Source organism: Zingiber officinale, chromosome 8A (assembly GCF_018446385.1).
Source record: "Zingiber officinale cultivar Zhangliang chromosome 8A, Zo_v1.1, whole genome shotgun sequence".
Taxonomy (NCBI): domain Eukaryota; kingdom Viridiplantae; phylum Streptophyta; class Magnoliopsida; order Zingiberales; family Zingiberaceae; genus Zingiber; species Zingiber officinale.
In genome coordinates this window covers 131,357,623-131,384,873 of record NC_056000.1, presented here as the reverse complement: position 1 = coordinate 131,384,873, position 27,251 = coordinate 131,357,623, and the positions used below count along the sequence as shown (strand labels likewise).

The following is a 27,251-nucleotide window of genomic DNA, read 5'->3' as shown; positions in this document are numbered from 1 at the left end:
TTCGGTAGATCACACCCCGGACAAATTCCGGCTAAGTATTTCTCCTTCTCGGTGGAGTAACCTCTCCACAAAGTCTCAGAAAAGATTTGAAATGAAGCACAAGACTTATAGAGTTTAGTGGCTGAAAGGAATGGACAATAAAGTTACAGCCACGATGAAAGCAAAACGCAGAAACAGAAGAAGTTCCTCAGCCAAGAGCTCAAACACACAGCCTCTTGCTTGATCGACAGAGAGTTTTTCAAAAAAAAAAACTTCTTGTTACAAAACCCCTCTTCTTCCTTCTTCTTATCCCTCTTTTTTTCACTGTCTTCAGCTAGAGCCGAATCACTGTCACCTGTATCGAATCACTGCGACCAACTCAGGCGTCGCCAATCACTCTTCCTCCTCATCTGGTTCTCTGAACTCACACCAATACCATCCATGGTCTTCACTGGTGTCTCTGAGCTCGAACCAATAAGCAAGAGTCAAGTTGTTGCCAACTGATCGCAGCCAGTGAACGTTGATGCTCCAATTGCACAATTTACAGCGAAACACAGCAGAAAGAGCACTTGGTCTTATTCTTCTGATGGTGCTTAGTTTGAATTCAAGCATTGGCACGACACCTGCAATCTGTAACTCAAAAAGCTTATAGCAGATGGTTAGATCAGATGAATCAGAAATCGCAGAGAAATATCAGAAGACAAACGACATCGTTGTGGATCGGTCAACAGACCGATCCATAGCTCTCTGGACCGATCAGGACATATCCTGATCGGTCTGGGAGGCTTCTGATCGGTCTGTGGACCGATCAGCCTATAGGTGGATCGGTCCACAGACCGATCCCCTATAGTCCTCTGAATCCTTCGCTTCCTTCTGATCGGTCTACAGACCGATCAGATAACTTACAGTGAACCACTGTTTGGTTACTGATCGGTCACCAGACCGATCAGATAACCCACAGAAAGCTACTGTGTGGTTACTGATCGGTCACGAGACCGATCAGATAACTAAGGTATCACTGGATCGGTCGACAGACCGATCCAGACAGCCAAAGTATCACTGGATCGGTCAACAGACCGATCCAATGCCTCTGTTGGTTTTAGCGCTTCCCAGCCCTAAACCCTAACGTCTTCCTGGTCCAGAGAACGAGCTACCGAGCCCTCTCTGACCTAGTCTGGAGAACAAGCTACCGAGCCCTCTCCGACTTCCATGTCCGGGTCAGAGAACGAGCTACCGAGCCCTCTCTGACCTAGTCTGGAGAACGAGCTGCCGAGCCCTCTCCGACTTCGTCCGGTCCAGAGAACGAGCTACCGAGCCCTCTCTGACCTAGTCCGGAGAACGAGCTGCCGAACCCTCTCCGACTTCGTCCGGTTCAGAGAACGAGCTATCGAGCCCTCTCTGACCTAGTCCGGAGAACGAGCTACCGAGCCCTCTCCGACTTCACGTGCCAAGTATCCGTACTTGGACTTTTCCTCTCCACATGATCAACCTTGATAATTAATCAGTCTGAGTTTAATTAATATCTGATACAAACTTAAATCAGTGTCAACATCAAAACAACAGCCAGGTCAGACTGTATTAACACCGCCATCTCTCCTCTCGACGCCGACCACGACTCCCCTTCTCCTCCTCGCGATGTCGCCGCTGGACTCCTTCTCTTCCTCGTGACGCCGCTGCTGGACTGCCTCACCGCCTCTCCTCTCCCTCTCATCCTCTGGTCAGAGCCGCATCCGAACCACACCTCTTCTCGCTCTCGTGCTGCTCGCCATTGATGCACATCGTCGTCGGGACAGAACCATCTCGTTTATCCCGGTCCATGCGCAACAGACCCTCTTGCCGGCAGTCACTGGGCACCGCGGCCCTACCTGCCGACGCCTCCTTCGACTCTTCAAACCTCCAAGCGCTGTAGCCTCCCTGACCGGCAGCCACCGTGCGCAGGCAGTCCATGTGCTGGCAGCCCCTGCACTGATTTCGCCCCGGCTCCGATTCCGTGTCGATGTTGTATGCGGACCCCGTGGCGATCCAGTTTGTATGTCGCATCCCGAGCTACAGCTGGAGTGTACTCGCTATTATATTTTGGCCTTCGAGCTGTGGTTGAATCTCGATCTGTGAGTTGTTGTCATTGTATCCCGCCCTGCGAGCCGCCGTTGTCTTTCGGATTATATGCTTTGTGTATAGCCTTCGGGGTGTTGTTATTTCCCGGCCTGCGTGCCGCTAGTACCTCCCAGTCTGCGTGTCGATGTCTTATCTCGGCTTGCGTGCCGAGGTCGCATCCGGTTTCGCGCCACCGTGTTCAGCTCCGCGTCGTCAGATCAGCTCCTCGTCTGGTGCATGCATCTACTCTTCCGGGTCATGACAACTCGAGCAGCGTCCCATCCGAGGGCGCCCCCTGGGCCAGGGTGCATTTTCCATACTCGTCTCCATTTATTTTATTATTTTATTATTAGCCTGTTATTCATATATTCGTTGGATCTGCCTCGAGCCTCGGGGTACCAGCGACCGGAGCAACTCGACCGCTGGCTGCAGGTAGCGTTGACCAGAGGACTTTTGAAGACTTGGTCAATATAGAAGTCATCTCAGCATAACCCCCTCCGGAACACCACGACTCCATCAACATCCTCGCCACCTCACCCGACGGTCCATTTGACTTAGCTTCCGGACGGGATCAGCGATGGTGTAGAGGAGTCTTGGGTGATGGAGACGATGAGGAGGGCTGACTATTGTATCTCCAATTCATTCAGTTATTGATTACTGTCCATCTTAATGATAAAGAGAACTACGAGGATGAAAAAGATAGTGCCAATAATCTATGTGGTCTTTTCCAGTACTACAAAGGTGTTTGTTGGTTTATTTAGTAAATTATCGAAATAAATTTCAACAATCATTTTGGTGTTTATCGGTGCTGCAGATCAAATCTAACGGTTAAAAGGGATTCTCAATAGAAAATCACGTTCAGACTTAGATTTAGGGAGAGGAGGAGAACAGCTCCGTTCTCTCCCTTCCTTCTCGGCCTCGCTCCTCCTCTCAGTTCTCCTCAATCTGCGGCTGCGTGTCTTCCTTCTTGCCATTCGTTCGTTGTGCGGGAAAGGAATTCTCGCAGACGAGAAGTTTGCGCCTCCATCAATTCGTCCTCATGCCGCCGTCCCAACCTCCGCTGCAGGATCTTCGCCGCATCTTACGCGGCGTATTCCTCGTCGCCGCTGAGGCCGCCCAGCGATCTCCCACCCTCGAGGCCGCCAAGGCAGGGGACGTCCCGGCCCTCGTCTCTCGCGCCGTCAAGAACGCCCTCGTGTCTGCCACCGACCTTGCTGGACTTACTAGAGGAACTCCCCGGCAGGTCTCCTCTCCCAGGGCGTCCTCCGTCGTCTTCTTCGCGGAAGATGATGAGATCACTGCAAAGCCAAGGACTACTAGCGATCCATCCAACTCGGAAAAGCCCCCGCCGCAACCCTGTGTCGGAGGGTTTCACGGTTCAGAGGCCTCCGTACCTGAAGCCGAGAAAGGCATTAATGAGGCCGAGAAAGTTGGTTCCTTGGATGATTCGAAAGCTGGCACTACGAAGGTACCTGATGTTATTCGAGAGAACGGTGATCAGAAGGATCCAGTCTTGTCTGATCCAGTTGAGAAGGAGATTCTTACCGATGGAGTAAGAGATGCTATTCTAGTAAAACGCCGGCGGCCTCGCGAGAGAAGGGTTCCATCTACTCCCTTTAGTAGGGCTCTTGGGTAGGCGGTCCCGTGTTCTGTTCGTGTTTAACAATTGTTCGAGGATAGTTTTTTTTTAAAAAAAATATTAAACCTTTTTTTTCCCTATTCCAATGCAACGATAGAAAGCTGAGACTAATACTGAATGAATGGTAGTTCCTTCTTCCTCTGCTACATCTGTATTACATTTATAACACCTTTTGGTCCTGCACACATGGCTTCTCGAGATATTTCTACCTAGGGCATTTCAGAAGACGAACTAATATTTGTTTTCCTTTTAGTTAAGCTTATCTATTGCATGTTCAAGTCTTATAGTTAAGTTTTCCATGAGCATTAGTTTGATCATTTTTCCTTCTTTGGTAGGTTTGCTGGTCTGGGAGCTGGGCTTGCTTGGGGTACAATTCAAGAATCTGCAAAGAGAATTGTCTTTGGTATACCCAACACAAATGAGAAGCAGTCTGTCCTTTCACCATTTTTATCTGAGAAAAATGCTGAACGTTTGGCGCTTGCGCTATGTAGAATGCGGGGGGCTGCTCTTAAATTGGGCCAGATGTTGAGCATCCAGGATGAGTCCCTTGTGCCAGCACCGGTACTAGCTCTTCTTCAATAAATCAACCTATTGTATTTTTATTGCTTTAATTTTTTCAAATTGATATTTCTGATGTTTTTTTTTAAATGTACTTTATAATCTTTGTTGATGTAATCCTGTGTATTTGCACAAGCAAGTTTGATCATTATGGAGCAATATTCTTAACGCATCTGTTGCCTCATTCTTCGATGCAGATATTGGCAGCATTAGATATTGTTCGCCAAGGAGCAGATGTGATGCCAAGCAAACAGTTGAATGACGTTTTGAATGCTGAACTGGGTCCTAACTGGAAATCCAAATTGAGGAGCTTTGATTATAAACCATTGGCTGCAGCAAGTATAGGGCAGGTTGTTGCAATGTAGATTGGTCTATGTCCTTTCATACATTACCTTTATTGATCCTATTTGCTTCCATGGACCAGGAAGAGTAGTAATGCTTTCACTTCTTGTGATTTGTGCATATTGTCTTCTGTGACTTACCTTACTAACCACTGCCTATCCTCTTTAGGTTCACCGGGCTGTTTTAAAGAATGGCATGGAGGTTGCAATTAAAATACAGTACCCTGGTGTTGCAGACAGTATTGACAGTGACATAGAAAATGTCAGGCTGATACTAGATTACACAAATCTCATTCCTAAAGGACTGTTTCTTGATAATGCCATCAAGGTAAAGCTGTAGCTGCTTGATATTTCTTTGTGTTTATTGGATATTATCTCGCAAAAGGTATTATTATGATCACAGTACTGATTCCGTTGATAAAATAATTAATTCCCATACTAGAAACTGAAAATTAACTTGGATATTAGAGCCTTTTTCATTAAATTATGTTGGAGACTCTGATCCTGGGAGACTCGGAATATCCATGTTCTATTCTTTATAAATTCATGATGCATTTTGTCTGTACATATCCAAGTGGAAAATAAGTTTTAAGAAGCAAAATTTTGAGAGTAGAATGAGTATGCATTAACCTTGTCATAAAATCTTACACGTGTCATGCTATTTATTAGAAGACACCATCCTGGATTCTTTGGAATTTGCAGAAGTGATCTCTGACTTGTACTAAAGCCGTGAGACCTTTGGTTGAAAATTTTAGGAGCTCCATTGCATTAATTCTCAAATATTTTTACTGTCGTGCTTCTTCATTGAATTCAGGTTGTTCTGTTTTAAGTTGATGTTCATTGAACTCTCTTGCATAATTGTAGGGAATGCTGTATGTGGTTAGCTCATTCTCTATTGAGGACAAATCATCTCCTTTTTCTACCACGTGTTTCCAATTTTTAATCATGACTGGAAATTCTGATGCACAATTGTTATTACGAATTAGGATGTCTCTGACAAAATATTTTTGTTGCTACAGCAGACTCATACTTGGTTGCTTCAAAACAAAAATTCAGCTAATTGATTTATAGTTATCTTCCACATAGTCTACCTATCTGTGATTGCAAAACTTTTACAAGGGAAAATTTTAACAGGTGAAATTCTCATGGCGCATTACTCTAATGTAAGCATCATTTAGGTACTTTACTTTTCAGCTGGGAATTTCATATCAACTTGTTTTTTTTTTCAAGTTTACTATTTATTTCCACTAGATGCAATGTCACACTCAAGGAGCAAGCTATATTTTGAAAACTTAGTTTGCTTGGAATATCAGAAAGATGGTCAGATCATTTGGATGATGATTTTCTTTGATGTAATGAAGGTGGCAAAGGATGAACTGTCTCGGGAATGTGATTATGAGTTGGAAGCTGCTAATCAAAAGAGATTCCGTGAATTATTATCTGATTCAAAAGGGTTCTATGTTCCTCGGGTAATTGATGACATTTCAAGTAAAAAGGTCTTAACAACTGAGTTAATTACAGGTGAATCCTAGATGCTAATCCGACACTATAATCATGAATTTTTTCTTGAGTGTTTTCCGAATTTTATATTGTTCAGAGATGAATTTCAGTTGCATGTTCTGATCATATAGCTGTTAACTACTTCACTTGTTTGAGAACTTAGATGACTTTTGGTTATATTATTGTTTTTCAACTTCCTTTATTATTTTATATGCCATGGTGTCAATGTATTATATGCAGTTTTTAACTCTTCAAATCAGCTGTATTTCATTTATTTAGTATTCCTCGGTGTGGTTGTGGGCTATAGACCCAAATACCATGGACTCTTGTCCTGTATAATTTAGTACTTTGAAGAACAGTTTTAACTTAATCATTTAATGTACAATTATACTGTAGCTAAGATAAAGACAATGTTTGAGATAATTCGGAATGTGGGATTTTGAGCTAAGTTACACGAAGTTTTAGATGTTTGAAACAATTAGGAGATTTCTGATGAAGATGATCTAAACAATTAGGAGAACTTAATTAGTGCTTATTTCAGTTGTCTATATATGATTACATTGTTTTCTAACATTGAGAAGGTGTTTAGAATGAAATTTGTGGAAAGCCTGAAAGTATTAGGATTGTTTCTTAGATATGATAATATTTGATGGCCAATGAACTAGCCTGTCGCTGTACTAGACTGTATTAGGGCGGGCAGATTTCATTCAGCATTGAGCTCCATGGAACTGGAAGACTATATAACATTTGAATAATGTTCTCAGAAATTTATATTAAACATGTTTCTCTCGTTTTATCATCTATCATTGTTTACCTAACTGCTTCCTTTTGATTCAAAATAATTGGAACACATATCGGTCCCTGATAATGGCATGACAAGAAGCTGCTTAATCATTGCAATGAAAGATGTTTATTGATTTGACAATGAAAGACCAAGTTTGAGTGGCAGCTCTGTTACTTGAATTTGAATCTAAACCATGTAAAAAACTGATACTTTGATTATTCTCTCTAACTCTTAGTCCTACTTTTAATCAAATCACTTTATGATCATCTAAATGAGACAGCTTAATTCTCACCTGCTCAGCTGAATAGATATGTTTTTATGGATGCAGAAATGCTTCATGAGATGAGAATTTTTTGACAATAATGTAAATATTGTTTGGTCATGTTCATTATTTTTTCATGTTCTACCTCTTTTATCATGATAGATTTTGGGCTTTCTTTCTTTTGCGTTGTTCTCATTATTGATTTGTTTATGCTCAAAATATTCTGATTTTTATTTTCTTTGTACAAGAGATTGCTAGAAGTTTTTGCAAGCTTCGGTGTCTTTGATATTGTCTTACCATGTTCAGGAGTTCCTATTGATAAAGTGGCATTACTAAGTCAAGGAGTTCGGGATTATGTTGGGGAGAAATTACTGGAATTGACGCTCAAGGAGTTGTTTGCTTTCCAGTTCATGCAGGCAAGTGCAATTTTATCTTCTTACACCTAATTTCTAAAATTTTTATGTTCTCATTAGTGTCTTTCCAACAGGATAAATTCAGTAGTTGCGACAAATTGCATCTGTTAATTTTTGTTTATGCTTCATGCTCAGTTTGTCGCAGATTAGATGCCATTCTAATATGTTCCTGTGATAATTATTATTTTTCACTTTGTTCCCTACTTACATTTAAAAGTTTGCTACTGCGCAGTAGATATTGCTACAATGTGATAATTCTTATTTTTCACTTTGTTCCCTACTTACAGTGTATCTCATGGTTTTTCCAGACAGATCCCAACTGGAGCAATTTTCTTTTCGATGAATCCGCCAAAATCATTAATCTAATCGACTTTGGTGCAGCTCGAGAGTATTCAAAGAATTTTGTGGACAACTACCTACGGATGGTATGACCTCTCATTTTCAATTTATGAATTTGAAGCATTGAAAAATAACTGAACTTTCACTTTGAAACTCTTTGTTCCAGGTCATCGCATGTGCAAATAGCGACAGAAAGGCAGTGTACGAGATGTCTCAGAGGCTTGGCTTTCTTACAGGCGAGGAGTCAGATATCATGATCGAGGCTCATGTCCAGGCAGCTTTTATCGTCGGAATGCCCTTCGCGAAGCCTGGTGGATATGATTTCCGCACAGCCAACATAACGAGAAGTATTTCGAACCTCGGTGCAACCATGCTGAAGCACAGGCTGACACCGCCACCGGAGGAGGCCTACAGCCTTCACAGAAAGCTCTCAGGTGCATTTTTAGCTTGTATCAAGCTTGGTGCCGTGGTTCCTTGTAGGGAGTTGCTACTGCAGATTTATGAGCAGTACCAGTTTGGCGATGGTGGTGCGGAACTCTTGTCAAGCACAGCCTAAACTATAAACTATACAGCAGACTGCATTTTTTTTATTATTTATTTATTTTTTTATATACAATATGGGAATAATCTTCTGCTACAAACTGCAGCGTATTTCTGTATTTCAACCAATGAAGCAAAGTTTTCACTTTTACTAGGCTGTCTAGTTTGCAGAATCAAGATCTGGATCGGAGAATCGCCTTTAATCGGAGGGATCGTATAGGATCAGTATGATTCTACATATTTTTTATTGAGTTCATTTGTTAGCCTTTAAAAATCATCTCTTTTTTTTTCCCAGAGGACTCAAGTTTTGTACGGATCACGATAACTCAAGTTATGTACGGATCTTCTTTGAGAAGAGAACTGATTATAAATTATAAAAATATTTTTTTGTTTTTATGTTATTTTATTTAAAATAAGCCTAATGAACTTGAGCTTAGGCCGAGTCCGACCCAGTCTTTTAATTTTTTTTATGTTTAGTAAAAACTTCTGAATAAAAGATATATTACGAATTAGCCCTTGTAATTAACTTTTTTTCTTTTCCATTTAACCTAAGATAATCGTGTCCTCAACGAAATGGGGTACCTAGGGCTGTAAATGAACCAAGCGTTCGTGAACAAGCTTGGTGTTCGGCTTGGTAAGAGCTTGTTTATGTTCGTTCAATATACACAAGATTGATTAAACAAACAACCTTGAATAGCTCGTTAAACTAAACAAACAAGCTTGAACACATATGTGTTCAGCTCGTTAACGTTCGTGAACAACGTTCGTGAGCAATGTTCGTGAACAACGTTCGTGAACAATGTTCACGAATCATATTCATTAATAAAACTCTTTTCAATATGCTAAATAAATAATAAAATAAAATAAAATAAAATAAATAAATTTAAATTTCCAAGCTCAATAACCAATCAAATAACTAAAAGTTTCAAACAATTAAACAAGCTTGAATTGAAAGCTCGATAACATCTAAACGAACCAAGCTCGAACCAAGCTTGAATTGAGAGCTTGATAACATCTAAACGAATCAAGCTCAAACTCATAAAAAATAAACCAAGCCAAGCTTGAACACTCATTTCAAAAGCTTGATTCATTTTAAGTTCGGCTCGGCTCGGGTCGACTCGGTTACCTTATCAAACAAGCTTGAACATCCCAAAGCTTGGCTCGGTTCGGCTCGTTTACAGCCCTACCGGGGTACCGCGGTACGGGAGCCATCGCAGGCGCAGGTGCATCTCGAGCTTCTTCTCCGATCGATCTCTGTCCCTTCTCGTCTCTGGATTGAGAATGGCGATGATAGAGTCGGTCACGGGGAGCGCAGTGATGGAATTGGCGATGCGTGAGTGCTGTCAAGCCTTGTCAATGGTGCACAAGGTCACGCGCCGTCCTCCAATGCCGTTAGCGGCACGGCCACGAACATCTTCTGATGTCCATGACCAGTCCTTCTGCGGTAGTCCTACTTTAATCTTTAGCGCCTCTGTTTTGGTTACTGTCGTATAGATACTACATCTGCTTTTAATGTTTGCGTGTTCGTTCGTCTCGACTTATCTAGGGATAACGGGATTGCGCTAGAAATTGGAAAAAAAAAAGGTCGATGATTGAGTCTCTAGTCCAGACCCCATACTGGCCTGGTATCTTCGTGCAATTCCTAATGTTTACCATTGCAATCCTCGAAGTAAAGAAAGTAAAGAAGAAAAAGAGAGAGAGAAATGACAGTTGACCCATTTGGACGATGCCTCAACAAGACCCATAACGTAACAGCATCAGGGCATATAGAATGACTCAGTGGAACTCCGGGATTTACTTTTTTTCTCCTGCTGTTGCTGTTTTGGCTTCGAGATCACGTGGAGGTTTTTAATTTCAGATTTATAGCCTACCAACTTCGAACAGCCCATTTATGGATGTGGTACTGGATGATGGATCCCATCGCTCGTGGTTTGCATTGATGCGCTGATATTTTTGCTGTCATATTTAAATGCTAACATGCAATGCCATGCTACTTTCCAATTGCAAGGCATGACTTTGTCAGTTGGACTTCAATTCCGGGATTAATAGTATATGCATTCTTTTTTCCCAAGATAAGGAGTGACAGATTGTATAGTTGTTGGATATTGCCTAGCAGATCAGCTTTATATGGTTTATTGTCTTTATAATTCCTTTTTTTCCTTCACTTAACCCACTCCTGCAATCTGCCTAAAATATGACTCTGTGACTCTGTGAGCTTGTGTTATTATGAGATAAAATAGCAAGCCTATTTAAGAATATTAAAAAAGGTCCATTTAGCCGATAACAATTGAACTTATCCTGCTGGAAATTGAGCAAATTATATGCTTGAGCATTCGTGATTTTTTTTTTGGACCTTGATTTTTCATGCACCATGGTGTATGTGTACTTTGATTTATCGGCCAAATGTTCATTAATGATAAATGGAGCATTAGATAGCCTTTCCATTCAGTGCAATTATAGATAATAGCAGTAAGGCTGTTGATGGAGGTTATGAATCGCCATTTATGATTTCAGTAAACGTGTGATCTGGGATGTGCCACAGAAGTGTAAGAATATAAGAATTTTGACACATTGAACTGCAACAAAGGAATCCTCGGCGGCATCGGAGTAGATAATGCATCTTTCCTAGAGATTAATACATTCCTGCTGTGTTAAATGAGCAACTACTTTTAGGCTATGATAGGTAAGTCTCATTCAAGTTCATAAAGGGCAGCAAAAGTTGGTTGAATCAAGGATAACTTAAACATAGCCAACCCGCCACCTCCTTCCTCCATTCTCATCTTTTTTTATTGGCGATGCTCTCTTTCTTGAATTCAGTCTGCAGCTACTGAGTACCCTTTTGCAACCAGTAAATATAACAATCAAACAAAGACGAGAAGCATGGAGGTTTATGCTGTCAAGGTTGAGGAGGGGAACCCAGCTACGGGGAATAAGCCTTCTTGTGGTCCTGTTTATCGCTGTATCTATGCAAAAGATGGTCTCCTGGAAGCACCTCTTGAGATTGAGTCCCTGTGGGAGATTTTCAGGTTTAATTATGCCATTTTTTATGTTTGTTTCTCTTTTTTTTTTTCTAAATTTGAAATTTTGCATAAAATGCTTCAACGGTATTGACTTTAAAATTTCAAGTGGGTTTAGCTAGTGAAATTTCACTTCTAAAAAAAATAGTGAATTTTAATTTCTGTTAGAAAATAGCTAGTGTTTTCATGTCTGCTACTAATGAGAAATTAGATGTATCTGAACTATTTGCGTGCTTGTTCCACATAAAATGTTAGCAATGATGGATCTTCTCCTAAAACTGTTTTTTGAATGAAAAATGAGGGGTCTACCAATTGAAGAAGAATGCTACAAGACATAATCCAAGAACAACAATCTGGGGAAGAAAAATGAAAAGTCCAAATATGCATGCTTAGACTCATTATGTGATATGCTGAGTTTAAATTGTGACAAGTGTCACCCTGCAAACTCAATTTTGACATATTTTTGGAATTATTTGATTGTTTCCTCCTTTTTTTTTTGTTGCTTTTGCAGTGGTTCAGTCAAAAGGTATCCTCAGAATCAAATGCTTGGTCGTCGTGAGCTCATTGACGGAAAGGTAAGGTATTGTATGCTTAGGCAGCTCAAATTGTACTGTTGTTTGGTTGGCTCAGAAGAAACATATCTCTAGCTTCTTTTTCTGGGTTCTCTTTTCTTATTAGCATGTGTAAAAACAATGCCATCACTCATTGGTATATAATTATGTCTATCTTTGAATTACCTATCATTTAGGGAAATTTTAGGATTAAGATGTTTATCTGGAGAAACTAAATGTTCAATTTGCAGGCACGGGATTATGTCTGGCAAACATACGAGGAGGTCTATGAACTAGCTTTGAAGATTGGATCTGCCATTCGGGAATGTGGCATCAATCTGGTGAGCAATTAAACTAGGGACTCTTGCATTCATAACATGCATGCTCTTCATATGACCCTACTAAAAAAAAAGACAAAAAAGTGATGCATTTGAATTTTCTTTTATCATATTTTTAGGGTGATCGCTGTGGAATATATGGGTCCAACTGCCCTGAATGGGTGATTACCATGGAGGTATACTCTTTTTCTGCCCCTACATATGAGTCCATTTTCAGATGCTAGTTGAGAAATTGGTCTTGTCTGGGATTAAAAACTCCATAGCAGTATTAGGTTTTAATACTTGCACAACAGCACAAGTTCATCGAAGTAATATGCTGGGTTTTCCTCTGAGTTTCTAGTTACTTATCAAATCAGTCACACAAACTCATTTATCTAAACTTCAGCTTTGATTTTTAAATGAATTTATCAGCATTTAGAGTAAATTTTATTTACTCAATCATGTCAACTTCTTGCAGGCCTGCAATAGCCAAGGAATCTGTTATGTGCCATTATATGATAGCCTTGGTTAGTATTTTTATTTTATTACCACAAATTGGTGCACATTATGAGCATTTATGTTATCATTCGTCTTGTTTAGCTTTTGCTGTTATTTAAGCTAAATATTTTATTTAGTAGATGTTCCTTGCAGTAAAGAAACTATCCTGTATATTTGATTAGATTTAGAAAGTGATACTTCATTTAGTAAGGATTGTGCTTGGTATGGGATGAAGTTATTATTGGGTATTAAAATAATTTATTTTGGTATTCTTCTGCTAACATAACAAAACTTAATGATCATCATTTCCCTCGGAATGAGATGGCAATTTATTTAGTTTCCATTGTAATGCAGGACCAAATGCAGTAGAGTTCATCATCAACCATGCAGAAGTATCAATAGTTTTCGTCCATGAAAACAATATAAACTCTGTAAGCTGTTTACTATATGATTTTTATAAATTTCATGATATTTATACATATCTACTTAACAACATCCTTTCAAAGTAAAATTGTATAGTTTACATACTACGAAATTCTAATTGTTTTAAACCTCAAGTTTTATAAATATAATCCATGATCCAAACTTGATAAATGCATTCCTCTTTAAAACGAGGAAAAAAGAAACAGAGTCAAAAGAGCCAGTTCAGCAATTAGACTTCGGGAAAATTTGTCTAAAACTGTGCTGATCTGAGAACCCAGATTTGTTTTTCTTTTTCAAAAAAAAAAAACGAAGAATGGTATAATTTATATCTTCTAAATTTTCTGTTAATGAAGCTTTTTTCAAGATAGAAAGTTTAATATGGTGACAAAAGAAATGGGCTGGAAGAACAGGGCATAAAGAATATATGTGCAATGCATCCATCAAGAAATTGAACGGGAGTAATAGTTGTATGAAGCAAACAGGGTTGATTTAACTAGTTTGAACTAAAACTTTGCAGTCAATGCTCTTAAAGTTGTTCTGGCAATGAACCAATCTAGTCGTAAATTTTCCATTTGATTAGTTTTACCAGTTCATCTTGTATTGCTGGACAAATAGCTTTTGTTTTACCATTTCAGCTAACTGTATGTGACACCTGTTTAAATAAAAGCAAGAAAATGTGATTTATCATGATTTTAAAGGAGCTGCATGTGGAAACTCTAGATATAGTCCTGACTTCTTATGTTTGGTGTCTCTATCTGCTAATATTGTACACGTTGGAAAAAATTAGTTTTGTTTTCTTTACTCTATTCTTTATTCTTTGATAGATAATAAAGTCAATATGAATTCTTAAGCATCTAAACATGTGGAGGATAGACAGGTTTTGAGCTTTGAGTGTTTTAGATTCTTTTTTTTGTGTCCTCTTAATCCAACATAGTATATACTTCTTCTTTCTCTCACACTATGTTTCTATTGTCCTCCTTGTCCTCATCATTAAGTCTATGATCCCAATAATCTTAATAAACTTGTCAGACCAACATGTAAGGATTTGTTGATTGTCCTTGAGAGAACAATGCTGAAAATGACTTAAATTTCACCTCAGTGGATCTTGTATATATGATACATAGGCAAACATGAATCTTTTAATGTTGGATGAATTCAATAAAGACGACAATAAACAAGGTGAACAATGGGAGATTGTAAATTCTTGGAAGTATTAATTTTGGAAATATTGACATTTACATTAAATAGCATTGATAGCTTCATTTGTGAAGAAATCTGCTGTAATCAACAAACGGGTGCATGTATTAGCTTGGTTGGAGAAGAGCAAGGATACTAAAAAATTGTTTTAAAAGACGTGATGGCAAAAGTACTAGACTACATCTGTCTTATTAGACTGGTTTCTTCAAAGTACAATGCTAGTCAAACTTAAAATGGTAGCGAAGAGGTTCTGTGTTTCAATGCCAATGCTACTATTTGATAGACATATATTCTTTGCTAAATTGAGTCAGATAACATGTTTGGATTGGGCTAGAACTGTTTAGTCTGCTCCCATATGCTGTATTAATAGTAAAAGGTCAAGCTTGGATGCTAATAGCTTGAGCTTTAGTGACAAATTATCAGTGAGCCAGATTTGTGATGGCCAAATGGGAAAGTGGTTGGTAAACTTGTTCAAAACAGGTCTAAATTAATGTTAGTAATATGATTGCAATCACCTTGGACATGGTTGCCATAAGGCAATTAGGATAGTAAATCTCCTTGCTTTTATCTATTTGAAAAAAGTTTAATATCTTCTACTCAGTAAAGCATGCTAAGAATTTCATCCACACTCTCTATCTGTAAGGAAGGAAACAATGACCGAAAATCAATTTGAATTTATGTCTAGAAAGTCGACAATAGAAACTATACATCTTCTCAGACAATTAATTAAAAAATATTGGGAGCAGAAGCAAAACTTATACATAGTATTCGTCGGTCTAGAAAAAGCTTATGATAGAGTCCCAAGGGAAATTACATGAAGAATTCTAAAAAGTAAAGGTGTTAGCATAGCGTATATTGAACTAATTAAGGATATGTATGAGGATGTAATGAAAAGAGTAAAGACTTCAGGCGTATTAACCGAAGCGTTTCCTATAAGATAGAGTTACATCATGTATCAACTCTAAGTCTCTATTTTTTTGCATTAATTATGGATGAACTCATTGGACACATCCAAGATATAGAAACACGGTCTATGCTGTTTATAGATGATATTGTTTTGGTAGATGAGATTGGTGAAGAATCAAATGCTAAACTCGAATCTTAGCGGGAAATGCTAGAAGTGAAAGGTTTTTGGCTTAGTAGAGTAAAAATAGAATATATGGAATTTAAGTTTAGCAATATTAGACGTAATGAGATAATTTTTAAGATATGAGATGACGAGTTATCCGTGAGAGTTTTAAGTATTTAGGATCATTTTTACAAAACGATGGAGGGATCGAGATGTCTTACATAGAATACAAGCGGGATGGTTGAAATGGAGGAGAGCGTCAGGTGTTCTTTATGATCTTAAAGTACCTCTAAGACTTAAAGGGAAGTTTTACAAAATGACGATTAGACCCAGGGTTTAGCGTTTCGTTCCGTGCCGGGCGGAATGGGTGAAACTTACCGTTCCGCTCGAGCACCGAAACCGACATCGGAATAGCAATGATTTCATTGTGCGTAACGCGAAAGAAGGAATCACGTGCGCTCGTCGTTGCACGACAGAAGGAATCGTGCGTGCTCGCCGTCGCGCGATAAAAGGGAGGAAGAAGAATGAATCTTTGGGATAATTTGCAGATCACTTACCTGGAACATCGGCCTCGACGAGGCCATCGGTGAGAGATCAGTAGTGGCGGTGGCGGTGAGGTGACTATGGCTGCAAGGCGACGACGGTGAGGCGACTATGGCGGCAGGCGACGACGGCTCGCGTGCGAAGGGAGGCAGCAGTAGAATTACGCATCGCAAAAGAAAATTAGGGGTTTTAAAAAATTTATAATTAAAATTTAAAATTGTTATTATATATATAATTTCTAATTAATTATTATATATTATATAAATTATTAATTAATTAAATAAATGGTTAATTAATTAATATAATTATAATATATAATTTTATTTTATTTTGTGTTTTTATTAAAAATATAAAAAATTAAAGTAAAAAAATAGATAATTTATATAATATATAGTGATATAATAAAACTTTAAATTATTTTTATAAATTAAAAATAGATTGAAATGTTATAAAAATATTTAAAATAATTTAAAAATTGATAAATAATTTTAAAATTTTAATTGTTAAAAAATAAAAAAATATATAAATTTTTAAATAAATTTGATTTTTAGAATGCAGACAATCGCCCAAGCTAACAATATTCTCTCTTTCTCTCTCTCTCTCTCTCTCTCTCTATATATATATATATATAATATTTAATATAGATTATTTAGAATATTTATAAACTATAATTATATAACTATATATTATATAAATTAATAATTAAATAAATTAAAATTTTATATTAGTATTATTATATATAAATTAGGTTTTTTTTGTTAATTCATATAATTATTATAGATAATGTTTTTTGTATCTTAGAATAAGAGATTTAGAACCATAAATATTAAAGAAAATATTTTAAATTACCTATTCTTTATTTCGGAAGTTTTGATAAATGTATGCTATCAAGTTACGTAAAGTTAATATACAACTTATTTTTAAATTATATATATATATATATATTGCATCGAAATCGTATCAGCACGGCACGATATGATATCGAAACTGTATCGTTCCGGTCTAAGACCAAAATCTTGGCATGAGTCGAGATTTTAAACCTTGGTTATGTAGGGGATTTTATGGCCGACTAGAAGGGGGGTTGTATAGGCGTGCCCCTAAATCGTTCGCTTCCTAGGTATTCATTAGTGTGCAAGCGGAAATATAATAACAAATACAAATACGAAAGCTAAAGACAATGAAAAAGAACAAGCAAACCAATACACGTCGATGTAACGTGGTTCGGAGATTAGGGCTCCTACTCCATGACTGTCCTTGAGGTGGATGATCCCGATCCTTTGGTGGATTAGCCCTGGCAAACTCCGGCTATCTCAAGTCGCTCCTTGTGGGTGGAGAAACCTCACCACAGAACTCACCAAGACCTCTTGGATTACAAAAGTACTTGAGAACTCTTGTGACTACTAATTAGGCTTTAACCAAGTCTTGTTTCATCAGCTTAGCCGGCCATCCCAAACTCCTTCTTATAGAGTTTGGAAGAAAACAACCCTGCTATTTTACTGTTACCAGTCGACTTGTGCCAACCCAACGACTCTCTACCAGTCGATTGCTACAGTAACTGCTATGTGTTGTTAACTGCTACAGTACCCGTTGATTGCTACAGTCCCTCCGGGATTTTTCCAATCTCTTATGCACTCGTACCCTCACGACTTACTTGAGCCTTGACCTTTTGCCTTCAAGCCTACTTCCTTTGGCTCTCGTCTCTTGGATGCATCCAAGCCCGCGGCTCGTCCCCAATGTCATTCTTTGCGTATGCCTCGAAGTCGCTTCCCTCGACCCTTGTCCTTGTTGCTTTGTCCACGGTCCCTCGGATGCTCCATCCTTCACCGGACCCAAAGCCATCAAGCTGAGTCATATGTGTATCCTGCAAACCTGTACACTCACATACATATGTCAAATAATGAGGGTAATCCTAACTTAAACTCTTTGCCCAAACACCAAAACATATGGTCGCACGGACCATTGGGATTGCTCCAACAGGTTACACCTATTATGTTTTATAGAGTTAAATATTGGGCTATGACTCGAGCACATGAGCATAAGATGAGAGTTGCAGAGATGATAATTTTAAGGTGGATGTGTAGACATACAAGGGTGGATAAGATTAAAATGAAAATATTAGAGAGAAAGTTGGATTACACCTATTGAAAGAAAATTCCGAAGACACATTTAAGATGGTACGAACATGTATTTATACGACCAATAAATATTCCAATCAAGCGATGTAAAGCTATGACAAATGTGCATATCAAACGAGGAAAGGAAGACCAAAAAAGTCTTTGTTTGTTATAATAAAAAAAAAGGCAGTCCGGTGCACGAAGCTCTCGCCATACAGGGTCTCGGGGAAGGATCCATTGCATGCAACCTTACCTTGTTTTTTGCAAGAGGTTGTTTCCAGGATTCGAACCCGTGACCTTTTGGTCATATAGCAACAACTTTACTGTTGCGCCAAGGCTTCCTTCGTTAGTTACAATAAAATAAGATAAAATTTATTTAAATTTAAATGATGATATAGTAGGGGATAGAGCCAAATAACGTAGAAAGATCCATATAGCCAACTTCACCTAGTGAGATAAGGCGTCGTCTCTATATGCACTTATGTAGGAAAGAATCTTCATAATTATAAGCAACCAATGAAAGGTTCCTATTCAAACTTTAGAGTTAATATTTTATTTTATATGGCACGTAGTCTTTAGAATGTTGAAATAATGGTATATGGCACTTTCAATATTGTATGCTTACTATGGTTCTTCTATTCTCAGATTTTGAAGTGTCTTTCAAAGTGTGCTGCCCATCTAAAGAGTATGTTGAATATTTTAACTCAATCTGTCCATACAATCAGTTTGGGATCACTAGGTGACACTAAATACTGCATGCAGCGATTGTCAGCTTCAGAAGGGTAACCGATGAACAGAAAAGATTAGCTGAAGCAGCTGGAGTATCTTTCTTTTCCTGGGAGGAATTTGTTTCCTCGGTATAATTAAGAACTTATACTCTAGGCTTTCTCAATGCTTATTACTCAACAGCATGCTAATTTTTTTGAGTTAGTTACTGCACAATCTCGAAGCATAGATGATGATATTGTTCTACAACATATCAATAGTTCCAGAGTTAAAGTTATCCATGTGAAAATAATAAAAAAGTTCTTGATATGCGTCTACTTCAAGTGATGAAGAGGTGCATAGTCCTAAATTACAGAATGATATGTCCATTCTATTTTACCAATCAGTTCTGTTTTCATCAATTGATAACTATGAAGATTTGTAGTTAAAGAAATGCTAAAGTATGATCTCAAGTTTTGACCTTTTAGGTAAATGTAACATGTGAAGTTCCACAAAAGAGTAAGGATGATATTTGCACAATAATGTACACAAGTGGAACAACTGGAGAACCAAAAGGTGTCATATTGACAAACAGGGTGATACTTGCTGAGGTCATCAACAACGAACATTTGCTTCAGGAGACAGATAAAGTGGTGCGACCTTGGTTTTATTATTATATGTTTTGCTTTATCTGCTCTGATTCATGATAGAATTTGCATGCTTGCCAATATTGCTTCCAGGTTTAATATCCAACTTTGGTAAAAGGACGTTCTCCAAGGGCCATACTAAGGATCTCATTCGGCACTATGGTTTATGTAGGCCTTAATTCTTTGTATTTGTAGGCCTGATATGTGTCACAATAATATTTTTCATTGGCCAAATTAATTTTTACAGGCATACTACTATGAGGTAAACAGGATTGTTACTTGCACATCAAAGTTCTGGATCTCCTCATGTTGTCAGTACCTACTTTTCTCTGTCATCTCTTAACCAAGTCTACATTTGTCCCTTGATCTGCATCTGTCGATATACATAGCAACCTTGTTGATGTTCTTGCCAAATCTGGTGGGTCGCTTCTCTTGGCTCACAAAAGGCTTCATTGTCAAGTTACCTACTTGAGGAAGTATTCAGCATTTAATTCCCTTTTTTTTGAAGCCCCTAACATCAACTTCTTGTGGTTTCCCCTCTATTGTCTTCCTTCGAGCAACTTCTATTGCATCTTAAGATGAGCAGCTTCTACCACATCTTAAATTGAGTGATTTCCCATGTCTGCTGCTAAGCAGTCCACCGCCTCCTCTTCACTATTTTCTATTGGTCTTATTTAGAACTATGCTTCATCCTCTCTATCAGCATGTTGATCTGAGGTCAAGGGAATCAATATCCACTAATATTCTATTACACTTTCTTGTGATTGTATCTTAGCTTCTCTCTCATTCCCTATCCCTCTCCCCCTCTCTCTATGTATATATATACATATTGCGAGAACAACTTGTATCTTGCCGTGGGGCCGGTGATATTGGGCCGCTTAGGGTGAGCGATATCACCTTTTGTTCTAATATTACGAGAACAAGATGGATGTAGATAATATATATGTTCTTGCTGAAGGGGGTGTGTTCTTAATTCTAGGTGTTAAGGGCTCTGTTCCATAAAGTATTTTAAGTTTTGGGTTATATGTTGAGTCTTGTATATACACCATGTAATAGACTTATAATAACATTATAATAACAAAAGATAAACAATATTTTCTTTCCCATTTATAACTTCTAATTAGTGCATCCTATAACGAACAGCACCCAAACAGCATCTAAACAACTAATTTTGAGCAAGATAAACAATATTTTCTTTCCCACTTAACTTCTAATTGGTACATGCTATAACAAACAACACCCAAAAATATCCAAAGGATTGATTTCTGAGGAATTCATTTCTGGAATGTGCAGTTAATGCTGTTCCAAAATTATCATAAGTAAAGCTGTAATGGTTCTGTCACAAGATCAAGGTTTAAAATTTCGACCCGTGTCGAAGTTTCAGTCCGGGATCGGAACGATACGGTTTCGGTACCGTATCGTGACGATATAGTTTTAGTATTTTTTGAATATAAAATATATTAATTAAAAACTAAAATATTTAACATAAATATTTAAAAAATAAATAAAATAAAAAATAATCTTTTAAAAAAGGAAAAGATATGAAAATAGATAAATAAATAAATAAAAATTTTATTATAATTTTTAAATTAAAATAAATGAAATATAAAATTAATTAGATAATTTTATTAGGGTTTAATAAAGTCTCTTTAGATGATCTCCACCATAACTAGGAGTTGATTAAAAAAATTAGCCCAAGTTTACTTAAAAAAAATCTGAAATCCAACACCACTCGCGAGCCCGCATGACTTCGGTGTTGCGCCACCAGCCATGGCCACGGGGATTGCATGACTCTTTCGGCGGGACCACGTTAGTCGTGCGACCCCTCTGCAGTGACTGCAGGGTCACACGATGCCTCCACGGCCGCAGCGGAAGGGTTATGCGACCTCTTCGCTACTGTTGCAGGGTTGAGCGATCCCTCTGCTGTGACCATGGGGTCGCACAACATATCGCACCTGTCGTGGGTCTGGTGCCGGGTCGTGCCGAGTCGTGCCGGTGCCGGTCGCCGAGCGGAACGAGACGTTTCGACCGTTTCGGCACGGCACTTTAAACCATGCACAAGATTAAACATCTCAATAACCTTCACTCAGTGGAAACAGTTAGATAATAATCTACCACTGCAAAATCTTGACTTAAGCCTCTTACATATGGAATGGATCTTGCTGCATAATTCATTAAAATGACTTAGTTCCATGAGTATTATGATTGGCCAGGAAGTTCTTTGTACACACATATCAACAATTGAATTGGAAAATATATTGCTTCATTTCGCTGAATTCGAGATGACATGCACTATTGAATTTGTAGATGAACACAGTTGCCATCTATCAAATAACATAATGTAAGTAGGGTAACATATATATATGAGTTTTTTTACCCTCGGCGCCCATATTGGGCGACCAGCGTGGGCGACCCTCACGTGCGGAGGGGCCTCTCGTGTGAGAGGTGCCAACGCCAGTCGCCCAGCGTGGCTGTGCAGGGTAAACCCTATATATATATATAACTTCGACAAGAACCTGAAATGTCTTTGTGATTTTCATGTTTTATATTTCAGTTCTTATATATTTTTCTAGTTTTGGTGGAGTAAAGTTGAGTAGTTTTTTAACTCATTTGGAGTTTCTATCCTTCTGATGAATCAAATACGGGATGATTCATGTATACATCTTTTTCATAATCCACTTTTGCTGGCTTTTGTGAAAAAATCTTATATATAATTCTCTGGATCATCGTATATATGTTGCTAAAGTGTGTATTTTCTTTCATAGGTGACTGCAGAAGATTCATACTTCTCATTCCTTCCTCTAGCACATGTCTTTGATCAGACCTTTGAAAATTACTGCATCTATAAGGGTGCCTCCATTGGATTTTGGCAAGGGGTAGGACCCACCGCATCCTCTTTTCATGATAATAACCAGTTTCATTTTTTTTACGAAAATGTAAATATTTGTCATATGAAACTTCAAGGATGTTAGGTACTTAATGGAAGACATCCAGGTGCTAAAACCTACAATATTTTGTGGTGTTCCTCGTGTTTATGACCGCATATATTCAGGTATGATATTGCTTCTTAATCAGATAACTCTATTTTCTCTATCATGTGAACTTTATTGATATTGAGATATTTTGGATGTAAGGTATCAATCAGAGGATTTCATCTGGAGGATTCTTATCGAAGAAGTTGTTCCAGTATGCTTATGATCAGTAAGTTGGTGGATAGTGCAATTGTTTAGGCATTGAGATTCTTATTAAAGTTTTGTATGATATAATTGTGCTTTCATCAGTAAATTGAGAAACATGAAGAAGGGATTGAAACAAGACGAAGCATCACCGTTCTTTGACAGGCTAATTTTTAATAACGTTAGCTTCAACAAAATAGCTCAATCTGATAAAACTTATATTTGCTCATTCTTCAATTGTCTGAGTTCCACTGATTGTAGATAAGACAAGCTATTGGAGGTCGTGTCCGCATTATGATTTCTGGAGCTGCACCAATACCGAGGCATGTGGAAGAGTTTCTTAGAGTTGCAACTTGCAGTGTATTTATACAAGGATATGGTAAGAAATAGATAATCAAGTCATTTGAACTATGTAAATGGCAAACATTAAAAATTAAAGTTCTTTGTATTTGCATATTTTCATACATAGCATAATAAGACTAAGTTTCTGACAAAATATCACATAGATAATGTCATTATAAATGAGTACTAGGAATAAGTTTTTTTATAATACGTATTTTCCTATAGCAATTTAAATGGCAACAAAATGGTGCTAATATAAAATCACGGTTCATATGCAGGTCTTACAGAAAGTTGTTCAGGATGCTTTACTTGCATAGCAAATGTATTATCCATGATGGGAACAGTTGGGGTTCCTATTAAAACAATAGAGGCAAAGCTGGAATCAGTGCCAGAGATGGGGTATGATGCTAACTCAAGCACACCCCAAGGTGAAATTTGCTTGAGGGGTAATACATTGTTCTCTGGTTACTACAAGCGGCCAACCCTCACGGATGAAGTTCTTGTTGATGGCTGGTTTCATACAGGTATAGTTTTAGCTAATAATCATTGAGAAGTGTCCAATTAGTACATCTAATGCTTCAAACAACCACTTATTGCTTTTGCCTAATTGTAAATTTAAACTTCGTAGGTGATATTGGAGAATGGCAGCCCAACGGTGCAATGAAGATCATAGATCGAAAAAAGAACATTTTTAAACTGTCTCAAGGAGAATATGTGGCTGTGGAGGTCCTTGAAAATACATATATGCAATGTCCTCTTCTCACATCGGTACTCCAATGTTATTACTACTGTCTATTACTAATCTAGATATTAGAGACAATCTCAAGTACTTTCACTAATACGAAATTTGAACCCATTGCAAGATAACAATCTTCTGTGTTATAGATTTGGGTCTATGGAAACAGCTTTGAATCCTTTCTTGTGGGTGTTGTTGTTCCGGAAAAGAGCTTACTGGAGGAATGGGCGAAATCCAATGATGTGAGTGGTGACTTTGATCAGTTGTGCAAACATCCAAAAGCAAGGAAACACATCATGGAGGAACTCAATAAAACTGGTCAAAAATATCAAGTATGCCAGTAATCTATCGAAATATTTTATTTCCAATTTGAGTTCAGTCTGATTGGCATTCAAATTTCTTTACTCAGCTTAAGGGATTTGAGATGTTGAAGTCAATTCACCTGGAGCCCAGACCATTTGACATGGAGAGAGATCTGATCACTCCAACGTTCAAGCTAAAACGACCCCAGCTGCTCAAACATTTCAAGGTAATAAGAGTCCCAACTCAATTTCGCATATATTTCTTTGACTCGTTGCGCCTAACTGAACCCAAATAACCATTTTAGGAACGCATTGATGAACTTTACCAAGAAGCTAAAGAGAGGAAAGGATGAGGCTATCAAACACATAATAAAATCCACTGAGAAGATGCGCATGCAAGTCTGAAGCTGAAGTGCTTGTATATTTAATAATCAGTGTGCAAAACAATATCGTCCATTTTAATCTTTAGATATAAGTACGAAAGAACAGCAAAGAGAAGCATCATCTCAGTAATCTTTGGCATGTATCGTCTTTTTTAACCACTACAAGACATCCTTGGATGATTAAATACTCTCTATGGCAGTAAGAAAATAAACAAACAAACACTGTCTGATTAGATTGACGAGAAACTGCGAACTGTTGCTGAACATTGAGCCTAACCATGTCAAATCTGAGCTGTACGAACAAGTTCACAATGTGCATTAATTTTGTAAATGCCTCCAACATGCTTATAGAAAAATCCGAAAGGAATCCAAAACATGCTGTTCGAGTCGCAGGGTCGAGTTGTCGTAGCCTCGTCTCCCTCGTCGCTCCACCATCCATCGCTGTGATTGATGTTAATTAGCTTAAGCTTTGCTGAAAATTCCCGCTGGAAATGACACCGAGAATTAATGATCTTAATTAAGCCACCAACTGTTGGTGGCGGGACGCGCCACGATTGCGGCATCCTATCGACGCCCCCGCTGTACAGCCTAGGGGTCCGCCGGCACGTTCATCGGCGCTCTCAGCAACGCATCCGGGGGTTGTTCCGACACCCGCCACACCTTCACTGACTTATCCAGACTGCCACTGTACGCGATCCAGCTCCTGGCCGCGCCTCCGCCTCCGACCTCTTCTTCCTCGCCGTCGGCCACGATCGCCAGGCACTTTACTGGACCTGTGTGGCCGCTGAGCACCGAGAGGCAGCAGTGCACCCCGCCGTCCCGCCGCCACACGCAGATGTTCTTGTCGGCGGAGCCGCTCAGGAGGAGGCTCCCGGCAGCCACGAGACAGAGCACCGCCATCTTGTGGCCGCCGAGCACTCCGCCGTGCGCCAGCTGCGCCTCCCCCTCCCAGAAGTTGACGAACCCGTCGGAGGAGCCGCAGTAGACCAGGGGCGCTGCGGGGCTGACGGCCAGCGCCGTCACCGCGCACTCCTGCTTCAGTAGCGTCCGCACTGGCGAGTGCTTGGTGGTCTTCGCCAGAAGCTCCCGTCGCCACACTTTGACGGTGCCGTCGGCGGAGCCGGTGAAGACGAGCCCGCCGAAGGCAGCGACCACGGAGTTGACGGCGTCGTCGTGGGCGATGACGGACTCGAGGCACCGGGAGTCGGCGATGCGCCAGACCTTGAAGGTCTTGTCCCAGGAGCCGGAGTAGAGCAGGCCCTGTTTCTCGTCGAGGCTGAGGCAGGATATGGCGTCGGAGTGGCGGATCCAGAGGGCGCTGCGGTGGCGCCGGACTTCGATGTAATTAGAAGGCTTCAGCGAGCTCCGGAGGACGTCCTTGAGGCGTGGTAGATTCCCGATCCTCTTGTGAACGGTCGGATTCTTAGGGGACACACGCCAAACCCGGATCTTGCCGTCCTGGTGTCCAGTAAAGATGCGGTCAGCGGCGACGACGATGGACTTAACGAGGCCGCTGCTGGACTTGAACCCGGCGAAGTCCTTCTGGTTCTTCCACACGCGGATGTTCTTGCTGTCGGAGCCGGTGTAGAGGACGTCGCCCACTGCGGCGAGGGAGTAGATGTGTCCCTCCTCGCGGACGAGGGAGGTGATGAGGCCATTGCGGGGGGTGGCTCCGGCGAGGTCCAGGGGGTTGTCCAACGCCGACTGGTGCCAGGGGGACATGACGAAAGGAGAGCTCTCGCCACTCATGGCCATGGGGTACTCTCCAGAGGAGCTGGCCGTGGTAGATGAGCTGCTTTGGCGCAGGAACTCCTCGTCGTCGGCCGACGGCCGCATCAGGGGATCGGAGAACTGCATGTTGCCGTTTCTGCTGCTGCCTCCGTTCTCCCTCATCAATCGCTGTTCTGACGATTGCAGGTCACCGATTCGAGGTAAATCGAGGAGGAGGTTATCGGACGAGAGGTGGCGGCGGAGCGTGACGCTCTGGCTCCCGGCGAATGCGCGCGGCCGCAGCTCAGCGATGTCTCCCCCTCCGTCGGCTTCGTTATGTAAACCAATGTCTCACTCGGTCAACCGAACCGGTTCGAGATTCGGCCGGGTCAAAGTTTTATTCCTGGACCGATTTGGCTCACAATCCGCGTGTGAATCGATGGTTCGGACCCAACTTGGAAAGCATTGATGATGAAAGGAAACATCTCCCTACTCGCCTCGCCTCGCCTCGTCTCGTCTCCTGTGGTCCTTAAAACCAGTCCTACTCCTAATCATGTTTAAAACAAAATGGCGTTTTCTTGATTTGTCCGATTAGTTAGATTAACTTAGAGTTACATTTGTCTTGTAATATCAATTTATGATCACATACATTAATTATTTTTTATAATACGTATGCTCCTATAATAAATTTGATAATAAACATAGATAATTACACAAAATAAACAAAAAGCACGCGAGTAATGGCCACCGGAGTTGAACTAATCACTAAATATGAAGACGGCGGCCTCAGAGATGCCCACGTCGTCGTCGGTGATGATGTCAATTAGTTGCTCTTCTCCCTTTTCCATGACTATACGAATTCGATAGAGTAATCTTTTATAAATCATAACTTTTAACTCAGAATTTAGATGTGTAAAATTTAAATATCTATATTATTATAGGAGAGTCGGTTAAATTGCGGACCCCAAAAAATACCATTTAGGTCTTTTTCATAACTTTTGAATATTTTTTTTACTATTTTTAATAATTTTTATATTTTAGGTATTTAAATTATTTTTGATATTTTTATCTT

The 27,251-nt window shown here is 39.6% G+C and overlaps 3 protein-coding genes across 5 annotated transcripts; 2 read left to right on the top strand and 1 right to left on the bottom strand.

Moving 5' to 3' along the window:
• Positions 1 to 2,919: 2,919 nt before the first annotated feature.
• Positions 2,920 to 8,600, top strand: LOC122010275 (protein ABC transporter 1, mitochondrial-like). Its single transcript, XM_042566755.1, has 8 exons — positions 2,920 to 3,705; positions 4,048 to 4,273; positions 4,468 to 4,620; positions 4,781 to 4,939; positions 5,973 to 6,132; positions 7,464 to 7,573; positions 7,879 to 7,995; positions 8,076 to 8,600. Exons 1-8 carry the CDS (start codon positions 3,113 to 3,115, stop codon positions 8,463 to 8,465), a joined length of 1,908 nt encoding a protein of 635 aa, XP_042422689.1. The 5' UTR covers positions 2,920 to 3,112; the 3' UTR covers positions 8,466 to 8,600.
• Positions 8,601 to 9,614: 1,014 nt separating this feature from the next.
• LOC122010272 (probable CoA ligase CCL6) lies at positions 9,615 to 24,715 on the top strand. Of its 3 annotated transcripts, none has more exons than XM_042566753.1 (20): positions 9,615 to 9,893; positions 11,299 to 11,475; positions 11,978 to 12,041; positions 12,269 to 12,358; positions 12,475 to 12,531; positions 12,813 to 12,861; positions 13,187 to 13,263; positions 18,824 to 18,863; positions 18,941 to 19,035; positions 19,372 to 19,536; positions 22,296 to 22,406; positions 22,495 to 22,582; positions 22,665 to 22,731; positions 22,812 to 22,887; positions 22,968 to 23,085; positions 23,327 to 23,572; positions 23,677 to 23,816; positions 23,934 to 24,116; positions 24,194 to 24,313; positions 24,392 to 24,715. In XM_042566753.1, the coding sequence occupies exons 2-20, from the start codon at positions 11,330 to 11,332 to the stop codon at positions 24,437 to 24,439; spliced, it is 1,980 nt and encodes a 659-aa protein (XP_042422687.1). In that variant the 5' UTR covers positions 9,615 to 9,893; positions 11,299 to 11,329; the 3' UTR covers positions 24,440 to 24,715. The 3 variants fall into 3 exon arrangements, with proteins under 3 accessions (XP_042422687.1, XP_042422685.1, XP_042422686.1); XM_042566751.1 differs by having other exon boundaries at positions 9,669 to 9,893; positions 11,267 to 11,475; XM_042566752.1 differs by lacking the exon at positions 9,615 to 9,893 and adding an exon at positions 11,010 to 11,132 and having other exon boundaries at positions 11,267 to 11,475.
• Positions 24,716 to 24,757: 42 nt separating this feature from the next.
• LOC122010274 (protein JINGUBANG-like) lies at positions 24,758 to 26,652 on the bottom strand. The gene has a single exon (XM_042566754.1). The coding sequence runs from the start codon at positions 26,360 to 26,362 to the stop codon at positions 25,058 to 25,060; it is 1,305 nt and encodes a 434-aa protein (XP_042422688.1). The 5' UTR covers positions 26,363 to 26,652; the 3' UTR covers positions 24,758 to 25,057.
• Between the last annotated feature and the right edge of the window lie 599 nt (positions 26,653 to 27,251).

Excerpts from the sequence above, each read along its gene's own strand:
- LOC122010272 (XM_042566751.1), top strand. The coding sequence starts at position 9,870 with ATGTCCATGACCAGTCCTTCTGCG. Across the intron at positions 23,573-23,676 it reads TGATGGCTGGTTTCATACAG|GTGATATTGGAGAATGGCAG; the intron begins GTATAGTTTTAG and ends TAAACTTCGTAG. Across the intron at positions 24,314-24,391 it reads AGCTGCTCAAACATTTCAAG|GAACGCATTGATGAACTTTA; the intron begins GTAATAAGAGTC and ends TAACCATTTTAG.
- LOC122010275 (XM_042566755.1), top strand. The coding sequence starts at position 3,113 with ATGCCGCCGTCCCAACCTCCGCTGCAGGATCTTCGCCGCATCTTACGC. Across the intron at positions 6,133-7,463 it reads AACAACTGAGTTAATTACAG|GAGTTCCTATTGATAAAGTG; the intron begins GTGAATCCTAGA and ends TACCATGTTCAG. Across the intron at positions 7,574-7,878 it reads TTGCTTTCCAGTTCATGCAG|ACAGATCCCAACTGGAGCAA; the intron begins GCAAGTGCAATT and ends TGGTTTTTCCAG.
- LOC122010274 (XM_042566754.1), bottom strand. The coding sequence starts at position 26,362 with ATGAGGGAGAACGGAGGCAGCAGCAGAAACGGCAACATGCAGTTCTCC.